Source organism: Hippopotamus amphibius, chromosome 6 (genome assembly GCF_030028045.1).
Source record: "Hippopotamus amphibius kiboko isolate mHipAmp2 chromosome 6, mHipAmp2.hap2, whole genome shotgun sequence".
In the NCBI taxonomy this organism is placed as follows: Eukaryota; Metazoa; Chordata; class Mammalia; order Artiodactyla; family Hippopotamidae; genus Hippopotamus; species Hippopotamus amphibius.
The window spans coordinates 158523644-158535840 of NC_080191.1; the positions used below are offsets into that span (position 1 = coordinate 158523644).

Consider the following 12197-nt stretch of genomic DNA (forward strand, 5'->3'; position numbering starts at 1 on the left):
AACCACCCCACATCCAGAGACAAAGGAGAAGCCACAATGAGATGGTAGGAGGGGCGCAATCGCGTTAAAATCAAATCCCATAAATGCTGGGTGGGTGACTCACAAGCTAGAGAACAGTTATACCGCAGAAGTCCTGAGGGTTCTGAGCCCCACATCAGGCTTCCTAACATGGGGGTCCAGCACTGGGAGGAGGAATCCCCAGAGAGTCAGACTTTGAAAGCCAGCGGGATTTGATTGCAGGACCTCCACAGGACTGGGGGAAACGGAGACTCCACTCTTGGAGGGCACACAAAAAGTGTGCTCACCAGGACCCAGGGGGAAGGAGCAGTGACCTCATAGGAGACTGAACCAGACCTACCTGCTGGTGTTGGAGGGTTGCCTGCAGAGGTGGGGGGCAGCTGTGGCTCACCAAGGAGACAGGGGCACTGGCAGCAGGGGTTCTGAGAAGTGCTCATTGGCGTGAGCCCTTCCAGAGTCCACCATTAGCTCCACCAAAGAGCCTGTAAGCTCCAGGGCTGGGCCACCTCAGGCCAAATGACCACCAGGGTGGGAACACAGCCCCACCCATTGGCAAACAAGCAGATTAAAGTGTCACTGAGCTCCACCCACCAAGTCAGATTAAAGTTTTACTGAGCTCCACCCACCCAGCCCAACCCACCATCAGTCCCTCCCATCAGGAAGCACCCACAAGCCTCCTAGACAGCTTCCTCCACAAGAGGGCAGACAGCAGAATCAAGCAGTATCAGCACTATTTCATCTTGTGGAACTGAAAATCATAGCCACAGAAAGACAGAGAAAATGAAAAGGCAAAAGACTTTGTACCAGATGAAGGGACAAGATAAAACACCAGAAAAACAACTAAATGAAGAGGAGATAGGCACTCTTCTGGGAAAAGAATTCAGAATAATGATGGTGAAGGTGATCCAGGACTTTGAAAAAAGATTGGATGCAAGGATCGAAAAGTTGCAAGAAAAGTTTACCAAAGACCTAGAAGAATTAAAGAACAAACAAACAGAGATATGCAACACAATAACTGAAATGAAAAATACACTGGAAGGAACCAATAGCAGATTAACTGAGGCAGAAGGACGAATAAGTGACCTGGAAGACAGAATGGTGATGATCACGGATGCAGAAAAGAATAAAGAAAAAAGAATGAAAAGAACTGAAGGCAGCCTAAGAGACCTCTGGGACAATGTTAAACGCACCAACATTCGCATTATAGGGGTCCCAGAAGGAGAAGAGAGAGAGAAAGGACCTGAGAAAATACTGGAAGAGACTATAGTTGAAAACTTCCCTAACATGGGAAAGGAAATAGCTACCCAAGTCCAGGAAGCACAGAGAGTCCCAGGCAGGATAAACCCAAGGAGAAACACGCCAAGATACATAGTAGTCAAAAAGACAAAAATTAAAGACAGAGAAAAGTTATTAAAAGCAACAAGGAAGAAGACCAGTGCTGAGTGTGTGTACAGGACTCTCTATGCCTTTCTGTTCTTCAGATGGTTTCAAGTCTTAGTATGAAGCCCAAGTGCCCACAATCTAATTGGACAGAAAATAACACATATTGCTATTGGGGGTCTTCTTTGACCATAAACATGGATTAAGAGCCAACCTGTGGCTCAGCCTTAGGGAAGGAATGTATGTTTCTAGAGAAGAGCCTCTTTAAAGTCGTAAGTTTTCTTGAAAATTCAGTATGATTCTCTTGCTGTGAATGTTCTGAGATTTTTTTCTTTGTAAACAGACTGGTTTGATATACCAGTGTGGTCAAGAGACAAGAGATTCTTTTGGAGAATAATTTTAAAGAACATGGTAACAGCTCCATAAAGAATTAGCAAATGAGGTTGTAAAAGTTCTTAATTTCAATGACTGTCATATTTTCACTGGTTGATTGTAGAGGCAACTATGTTCTCATGTGAATCTAAAATAAGGGCTCCCAAAGATCCTCCAGAGGAAGGAAGTCAAGAAATCAAACCAAATCTCTTAATGCTGTGCTGTTCAGACAGAAACTCTCCAGGCTGGGAAGGCTTAAATCATACACTGTAACTCATAAAGATATATATATATATATATATTATTTATTTATTTATTTATTTATTTATTTATTTATTTATTTTAATTTTTACTTTTTTTTTTCAGTTGAGAAACCCTATGTTTTCTGAGGAAGCTGAAAGTAATTTTAGGGGTTTGTTAGTAGAAAGGGTAGATTTTAAAGGAATTAACACTGAAATAGCTGTTGCTAGGATGTAGCAAAAGGAAGCCCTAAAATCTTGGGATCTGGCAGAAAGCATTATAACAGTGTGGGCTGTGTCAACAGAGACCAACTAGAAGTTCCTTTCACCCATCTTTGTTCACATTGTTTTGACGGGGTGGCGGGGGGACGAGAGGAGCCCTCCCCTTTTTTTCGTTAAACAAGCTTGACTTGATAAATGAATAATATAGCAGTAGGACAAATTGGATTTCAAATTTTCCAAAAAACCCCCCAAACTCTCAGGTAGCAATGTCCTTCTCATCTCTACTTTAAAAAGAAAGAAAGAGAGAGAGGGAGGAAGAAAGGAAGGAAGGAAGGAAGCTGTATAGATATTTAAATAGATTTAAAGTTCACTGTTCTGAGGATGGATCTTACACTATTTTTTCCCTTGGAAAAGATGCTTTCCAAATGGAAAAAAAATATTCAATTAGTTATAGAAACTTTGGTTTAAAAAAATAGGATAATACTCTAATAAAAATAAAATAAAATAATGTATAAACAACCATAAAAACTACTAAGTTATTCATAAAAGTTTAAACAATATTCCTTTTTTATAATATAAACCCTTTCTCTCTCTGAAGCATTTTTGGATGGGAAAAAGGAAAAATCTAAACCTAGTTTAATGATTTTGGAATTTTTGCTTCTAATTTGCAAGATATGAGACAAAGAAATCAAATTTGTATTAGGTCAACAATTAGTAATCACAAAAAACAAACCCTCTGTATAGCCTTTAAAAGAATGTTAATATTACTTGGTAAAATATAGACAATAAATTTTAACACAAATTCACTTAATACTTTTTTCTTCCAATTTTACTGAGATATAATTGACATATAGCACTGTATAAGTTTAAGGTGTACAGCATAATAATTTGACTTATATGCATAGTGTTTAATTCCAAGAACAGCTGGCCACTATGAACAAGAAATGACCTCACTCCATCTTAGAGACTGGTTCTTTCCCTCCCTTTACCTCTGTGGAGCTCTTTGTCTGTGTAGAGATGACAAAACACCCACTTACCTGCCTTCCCTGGGACCCCCACTGCACATACAGCAGGACCTGACTGGTTGGTTTCACCCCTCAGATATGTGTCCTCATCTAAAATCTAATTTGTTTTTACCCTTTCCCCAGAGGCCTCCCTGATTGGCCACATTGTCATCTTGATGCTTCTGCTCTGCAACCTCTCCCAACACTTCCTGGAATGAGGCACAGAACACGCTTGCTCACAAGCCCAGGCCAGAGCTCTGATGCTCAACATAACACCCATATACTAACTGACTGCTCTGTAGGCTCCTGTGTTTTGTGACCTGTGGGTGTGGATCACCAACCCTTTTCTAGCAGACTTCACAGAGGCACCCTAGACCCAGCCTTCCACACCCCATGCCGTCTCTTCCAAGAATCATGGGAGGTAAACTTGCCCAATACGTATGGTAAAGAAAAAGGTCAAGCTTCTCAGAGGCATTTCCAGGGAAAATTCCAGGATGCTTTCAGGCTTCTACAGTTTCAAACCAGATCTTTTGATGACTCAGAGTAATTTTAGAAGACATTTTGAATTCTTTTTGGTAACCAAGACCCTTAAAGAGAGAATTAAACAGTGCTCCCTGACACATGAAAGAATTAACTTGCCTCAACTACTAGACTCTGACTCCCCTAACTAAACTATGTTTTCCTTGAGTTTGCATTTTGTTTGTTTGTTTTGGTGGGTCTTCAATATATGCTGAATAAATGAAAAATCAATCACCTAGCAAAGCAAAGTTTTTGCAAATTTTGGGTCACAGATAAAAGAGCTCAGCTCTTCTTAAGCTCAACACAGCAAGTATACATGCAATGCTATGATGAATCAACCGTCCAATCCTTGATTTGCTGCCCTGTTGAGTCCTGGTCTCCTTCAAAATAACAGATTTGGTCTGTTTGTGCTTCTGGAGGCAGAAAGGCGCTGACACCCATCCAGTAAGCCCTGAGAAGACTTCCCTTTACTGCATGGCCTAAAAGAACCTGCCAAGCTGCCTTCCCAGCAGATTCTGACATGCTTTTATGAATCCTTCAACAGGTGCCTCTCCTTAAACCCGGTTCAGAGCACCTTTCATATTTCTCTTTCTCAAATTGGTCCCCAGATAAAAAGACATGTCCCTGAGAGAGTGAAGCGATAAGTCAGCTTACTAGTCTGCCCCAAAACTTCACAATAGCCTCAGGAAAGCTTCAAAAGCCGACTCCCATCCCTCTCTCCCTGTAATTTCAGCCATTATATCTTAATCTGTCCTGAGAGGATCGTAGGAGTGTGGACCTTGAAGGGATACTCACACACCTTGTCTCACCAGCACAAAGCTGGAATGAGTTCCCTTTTGAGGGGCTGTTTCTCACAACCTGCAATCCTTTCACATGTACTCCGAGTCATTAAGAGATTTTTCCTCTTCACATACTGCCTATCTAGAAGATTAAAGATGATTAGTGGCTTAAAACTCCTAGAGGAAAACATAGGCAGAACACTCTTTGACATACATCAAAGCAACATCCTTTTTGACCTACCTCCTAGAATCATGGAAATAAAATCAAGAATAAACGAATGGGACCTCATGAAACTTAAAAGCTTTTGCACAGCAAAAGAAACCATAAACAAGACTAAAAGGCAACCCTCAGAATGGGAAAAAATAATTGCCTATGAAACAACGGACAAAAGATTAACCTCCAAAATATACAAGCAGCTCATGCAGCTGCATACCAAAAAAGCAAATAACCCAATCCACAAATGGGCAGAAGACCTAAATAGACATTTCTCCAAAGAAGACATACAGATGGCCAACAAACACATGAAAAGATGCTCAACATCACTAATCATCAGAGAAATGCAAGTCAAAGCCACAATGAGGTATCACCTCACACCCATCAGAATGGCCATCATCACAAAGTCTGGAAACCACAAATGTTGGAGAGGGTGTGGAGAAAAGGGAACTCTCCTGCACTGTTGGTGGGACTGTAAGTTGGTACAGCCACTATGGAAAACAATTTGGAGGTTCCTTAAAAAACTACAAATAGAACTACCATATGATCCAGTCATCCCACTCCTGGGCATATACCCAAAGAAAACCATAATCCCAAAAGAAACTTGTACCATAATGTTTATTGCAGCACTCTTTACAATAGCCAGGACATGGAAGCAACCTAAATGCCCATCAACAAATGAATGGATACAGAATATGTGGCATATATATACAATGGAATATTACTCGGCTATAAAAAGGGATGAGATGGAGCTATATGTCATGAGGTGGATAGAACTACAATCTGTCATACAGAGTGAAGTAAGTCAGAAAGAGAAGGACAAATATTGTATGCTAACTCACATATACGAAATCTAAAAATGGTACTGATGAACTCAGTGACAAGAACAAGGACGCAGATACAGAGAATGGACTGGAGAACTCGAGGTATGGGAGGGGGCGGGGGGTGAAGGGGAAACTGAGAAGAAGCGAGAGAGTAGCACAGACATATATATACTACCAACTGTAAAATAGTCAGTGGGAAGTTGTTGTATAACAAAGGGAGTCCAACTCAAGGATGGAAGATGCCTTAGAGGACTGGGGCAGGGAGGGTGGGGGGGACTCGAGGGGGGGCGTCAAGGAAGGGAGGGAATATGGGGATATGTGTATAAAAACAGTTGATTGAACCTGGTGTACCCCCCAAAAAATAAAAAAAAAATAAAAAAAATAAAAATTCAGTGAAAACAAACACACACACACACAAAAAAAAAGATGATTAGTGGCTGCCAAGTCACTGGAGAAGAGGGAAGAAGAGGGCTTAATTTTTAATTCTGCTCCCAGCACTCTCCAGGAAGCTGACCATCTGCCAGCACAGAGGCTGGCCTCTGAGAGGTCACCGACCACTCACCTGCAACTTGCCCTGCTGCCCTGTGTGGGACATGAGAAGGTCTTCAGTGGATGACAAGCTTCTGGGCAGCTCTGTTGTGGCCAGGCATGCCCCAAAAGTCTGGAGCATCTGGGCAGTGGTCTTCAATGCCAGAGCAAAGTTTTCAATGGCCTGGAAGGTCAGATAATCATAACAATGTGGAGGGATTAACATTCACCACTATGCTCTCCCAATAGGACAGGAGAACTATTTCCTGGGTATATGCAGTAGTCCATGCATTACATTTTGTGCTACACATATGTCTATCATCTCTAGAATCTAGGGTGGAAGGCATTTTATCTCCATTTTAGAGAAGAGGGAACTGAAACTCTAACAGGTCAAGTGAATTGGCTGAGATCACATTACTAGGGCAGTAAGGAAAGAAAGAAGGCAGGATTCAACCAATGGTTGTTCTGTTTTTTTTCAGGAGTTTTTTGAGGATCAAAAGGAATGGCAAGTTTGAAAGGATCTTGAGCACAGATGAGTATCTTACAAATGTAACAGTTAAGAACTAAGAGAATCAGGTATAAGGCCTGGAAATGTCATCCTAGAAATAGGGGAAAGCCAGAGGTTTCCTGTGGCTAGTCCTATTAACAAAATAACTTGATTCCATGTATCTGATTAGTGAATAATCACTAATTGGTGATTATTAGTAATCACTCATTGGAAATGGTACAGAGGACCTGATACTAATAGGGTGATTCAAAAAAGCTTGGCCTTAGTCTTGGCTCTGCCACTACTTGACCATACGACCTTGAATAAATCACCTCTTTACTCTGAAGGTCAGTTCCCTTATCTGTAAAATAAGGTGATTGAAATAAATAATCTTTAAAGTTCTTTTCAGTTCTAACTTCTTATAAGTCTCAAAGATCTGATATATAGAAAGCACAATGTTACCAAAAAAAAAAAAAGGATTTATATATTCACAGGATATAAAATAATATGTATATGTGTATATATGTATTATATTATTATATTTCTAATCATATATATGGGTATGTAAAATATATACAGAAAATTTGCAAAAGGCATGTAAAGCATTATCTCTGTTTCAGTACTAGTTGTTTTTTTTTTTAACTTTGCTATAATACATTTTATATCTGCATAAACACAAACTATAAATACACACTAGGCCTGGTGGGAGAGGAGGTGTGTAAGCACGTCTGCTCATGCCTGTCTTTAAATAATCAGTCTTCACGACTTCAGTCTTCTTTCTCTCTCTCAATTCTTAGAGAACAATTTTTATCTTTGATGTCAAGGTGCTTTGGTTTTTTTCTTTATTTGTTACAAATTTATGTTATTTCAAAAAATATTGAGGCAACTTGAAAAACATGAACAGAATAATATAAAGAATTGGTAGAGAAATCAGAGCAAAAATGAGAGCTGGCTAGCCATAAAAGCTGGTGCAACAATAAATTATTTTTGTTATTCAAGTAATGTAAGAAAAATCTAGAAAGTGAAGAAGCAAGCCTAGAAGCCACTCCAGGTTCCATGTTTTACACAATTTAATAAAACTGCAGTCTGGGATGACCACTATCATACTCATGTATAATACTCAGCATCCTACCTTATCTTTCATATTTATTTAGACTTATTTAGAATTAAATATTTGTGAAGAATTTCACCATTCCTTTTTTTAAGTAAGATTCTCTTGGAGTCACCATTATTATGGTAAAACTAATAAGAAGTTTAAAGGGTTCCAGTCCAGGTCGTGGACGTTCCTCTAGATTTTGGGAAGGAATATGCCTTCCTTGGAATTACCTGGCATACAAAAAAGTGAGGGAGGGATTAGAATCTGTAGCTTTGAAATAAAGGTATACTGTTACTAGAAATCTATTTTTGTTTTCTTCTTAAATTTCTTTGTTTTAAATATATCACAAAACATTACACTCTAAAACAGGGTGAATTCTCCTAGCTAATCAAATGTAGTTGAGGTGTTCATCGGCAAATGTTGAACAACATGTTTCCAAAGTGAGTAGACAGAGAGGCGTGCTGGCACTGCAAGTCATCAGGATGGTGAAGGCAGCTTCTGATTTTGCATAGAAAACCTAATTATCTCAAGGGTATGGGGCTAGGAGAGCAGGGAAAGGGGAATGACAACTTTATGTAAACAAACATTTGCTGAGCTTCAATCTCACTTTTTCCTTAATATTCCTGACCCTCCTAGTTTAACATAATAACTACCACTATGAGTAAGAAGGAAAAAGTAAAATACTATATTTCAGGTGCTTTCATAGACATTATATCACTTATTCTGCATATCAAACCTTCAGGTAGCTTTTGTTAGTCCAAGTTTTCTCACCATTGGCACAATTGATACGTCAGTCCAGATAATTCTTTACTGGGGGGCGGGAGGCGGTCTAGCGCATTATAAGATGTTTAGCAGCATCCCTGGCTCCTACCCAGGATATGCCAGTAACACTCCTCTCCCCAAGTTATGACTATAAAAACTGTCTGTCTAAAGACACTGACAAATGTCCTCTGGGGCAAAACTGCCCCCAGCTGAGAACCTCTGTGTTAGTCCCATTTTAGCAAGGGAGAAAACAAACTCAGAGAGGTTTAGTAACTCACCTGAGCTCAGACAATAAGCAACAGTGGCAACATTTAAATGCAGCTTCTTCTGACTTGGCGGGTTTCAATCTGTCTATACACTAGAATCATCTGGGGAGTTCTGTGACCCACTAATACCTGAGACCCATCTCAGATCAAGTAAATTAAATTCTCTGAGGTATAGCAGGGTATTGGTATTTTGCAAACTCCCCAGGTACACTCTAAGTCAAGTCCCCCCAAGCCTCCATACCAGAAAATGAGGCAAGACAAAGGTAATCAGCAGGAGAAGCCCTAGCTTTTATCCTTGCACATTGTTTCTCTCCTTAGCCTGTCACTTAGAAAACCCAGCCTTCCGGATGTTAGGTAGTCATGGGCAATGACTGCCCAACAGTTGATCTTTAAGTCTCTTTTCTCTAGAAAACCAGGAGGGACACTGAAAAGGGCACATAAATTGGTACTCACAGTTCGATGATTTATCCATTGACTGTGGCGGTATTTCAAAGTTCCCCCTAAGTCCTCTGTCAGTTGGCTTTGGTCGATGTAGTCATGAAGGTCAGAAACAGAGTTTAACATAACGATCTATAACAGAAAAAACCCCAGTATATTCCTCACAGATAATTAAGAAGTTCATCTAGATTCTACTGGTATTTAAATAGCACTTCAACTTTGCCTGATCAGGCATTTATATCCAAAGATGGTTACTACAACCAGCAGAGAAACATTTTAAAGTCTCTTTCCATTTGCCCCCTTTGAGTGAGGAATAGCAGTTGAAAAGCCTGCAACAAAATGGTGACTTAAATTAGTGAGCTCAGTCCTAAGCTACCTAGAAGTCAGGTCTTGCTTTAGGTGAAATTTTGTCAAAAGTTCCAAGGCTAAGTTATACCCTTCAGCCACCAAAAGCAAATGCTGTACTGAGACCTAAAAATCTGCAATGAAAATTCCAATAAAGGGTGGGCTGGTGAAGATCAAAATAAAATTAGATAGATATTTCTCCAAAGAAGACAGGCAGATGGCTAACAAACACATGAAAAGATGCTCAACATCACTGATCATTAGAGAAATGCAAGTCAAAGCCACAATGAGGTATCACCTCACACTGGTCAGAATGGCCATCAGCAAAACATCTAGAAACAATAACTGTTGGAGAGGGTGTGGAGAAAAGGGAGTCCTCCTGCACTGTTGGTGGGAATGTAAGTTGGTACGGCCACTATGGAAAACAGTTAGGAGGTTCTTTAAAAAACTAAAAATGGAACTACCATATGACCCAGCAATCCCGCTACTGGGCATATACCCAGAGAAAATCATAATCCAAAAAGAAACATGTACCATAATGTTCACTGCAGCACTATTTACAATAGCCAGGACATGGAAGCAACCTAAATGCCCATCAACAGATGAATGGATAAAGAAGATGTGGCACATATATACAATGGAATATTAGCCATAACAAGGAATGAAATGGAGCTATTTGTAATGAGGTAGATAGACTTAGAGACTGTCATACAGAGTGAAGTAACCCAGAAAGAGAAAAACAAATACCACATGCTAACTCATATATATGTAATCTAATAAAATGGTACTGATGAACCCAGTGACAGGGCAAGAATAAGGATGCAGATGTAGAGAACGGACTTCAGGACACGGGGTTGGGTGGGTGCGAAGGAGAAGCTGCGATGAAGTGAGAGAGTAGCATAGACATAGATACACTACCAAATGTAAAATAGATAGCTAGTGGGAAGCTGCTGTATAACAAAGGGAGATCAACTCGATGATGGGTGATGACTTAGAGGGCCAGGATAGGGAGGGTGGGAGGGAGTCGTGGGAGGGAGGGGATATGGGGATATATGTATAAATACAGCTGATTCACTTTGGTGTACCTCAAAAGCTGGCACAAGAGGGTAAAGCAACTATATTCCAATAATGAGCTTAAAACAAACAAAAAAAAGAATGAGAGAAAGAGAAAAAAATAAAAATAAAATAATAAAAAAACAGAATGGGAGAAAACTCAGATCTATTCACTGGTGGGGAGCTTCAGAACCATGGGCCTGGCCCAAGGCATAGGGAACCAGGAAAGCACTATGCCCAGTTCTCTGAGGTGGGTCTGTGGCTCAGTGTGAGCACCATTTGGCCTGACTCTGTCTCGGGGCTGTGACAGGGGCCACTGTGCCTAGGTCCCCACTTCGCCCACAGACTCTGTTGGGACAGCCATGCTGATGGGTGTGATTCAGGGCCCTGTGACCTTTGAGGACATGGCTGTGTACTTTTCCCAGGAGGAATGGAGGCTTCTTGATGAGGCCCAGAGACTCCTGTACCACAATGTGGTGCTGGAGACCTTTGCAGTTGTTGTGTCACTGGGACACACCTTTCCACACAGCACACATGTCACCAGCAGTTAAGACCCTGGTGAAAATAGTTCCCAGAGGAGTGAGCTGTGGACCCTTGGCTCCTCTGTGAGCTCCCCCAACCCTTATGTCTTCTGCCTGGTTGTTCGCTTGGAGCAGAGCACAAGGAGGTACCTTCTGAGCAGAATGTTTCTGTAGAAGTGCCACAAACAAATACTTCAATGACAGACCTGTCCACCCAGAAGTTCTATCCCTGGGAGATGTGTGGCCTGGCCTTAGAAGGTAGTTTGTATCTAGCTGAGGACCTGGGAACAAACCCTGGCCAGAAACTGTGTGGGCCAGGTGTGAAATTTCACCAGGACAGTGGAGAGAGACTCTTTAGAAGAGACATAGGTAAGGCCTTTATGAAGAGCTACACAGCCCATGTATCCAAGAACTCTTGCACATGCCAGGAGGCTGGCAAGGATATCCCTGGTAGCTCTGGCCTTCTCCAGCACCAAGTCACTCCACAAAAGGACACTGAGTGTGTGGAGACCTTTCCCAATGGACAGAGGGTCTATAAGTGCTGTGAATGTGGGAAAGCCTTCAGCCACAAAGAGTCACTTGTTAAGTACCAAAGACTCCACAATGGAGAACAGACTTATAAGTGCAGCAAATCAGGTAAAACTTTTAAATAACAACAAACTCATACTTTTTCAGCACCAGTGAATTCACATTGGAGAAAGGCCTTATGAGTGCAGTGAAAGGGGGAAGTTCTTTAGCCAAAGCTCCAACCTTATTGTGCACCAGAGCAAAGACTGGAGGGCAGTGAGTGTGGGAAATGTTTTAGCCAAAACTACTCTCATTTTGCACCAAAGAGTTTATACTAGAGAAAGGCCTTATACATGCTTTGAATGTGGGAAACATTTTAGTCAATATTGTCATTAAACACCAGAGTTCACACTAGAGAAAAGCCATAATAGTGCACTGAATGTGGAGAATTCTTTAGCCAAAGCACCCAGTTTACTCAACGGCAAAAAGTTCACACCACAGAAAGACATCACCAGTACAGCAAATGTGGAAAATTTTTCTGTCAAAGCCTGCTCAGGAACTTCACCTCCCAGATAGACCGTATAAGTGCAGAGAATGTAAGAAAGCTTTCAGCCAAAGGTCTA

At 40.9% G+C, this 12197-nt stretch overlaps 1 protein-coding gene across 2 annotated transcripts in view; it reads right to left on the minus strand.

Moving 5' to 3' along the window:
• Positions 1 to 12197, minus strand: part of MCF2L2 (MCF.2 cell line derived transforming sequence-like 2) — a 277613-nt gene that overhangs the window by 143647 nt on the left and 121769 nt on the right. Inside the window, exons 6-7 of one of the 2 annotated variants that reach the window (XM_057738080.1) lie at positions 9164 to 9280; positions 6134 to 6283 (exon numbers count right to left, since the gene is read on the minus strand). In XM_057738080.1, the coding sequence (XP_057594063.1) occupies positions 6134 to 6283; positions 9164 to 9280 (267 nt within the window). The remainder of the gene's footprint in view (positions 1 to 6133; positions 6284 to 9163; positions 9281 to 12197) is intronic. The other variant, XM_057738081.1, reaches the window with a different exon arrangement.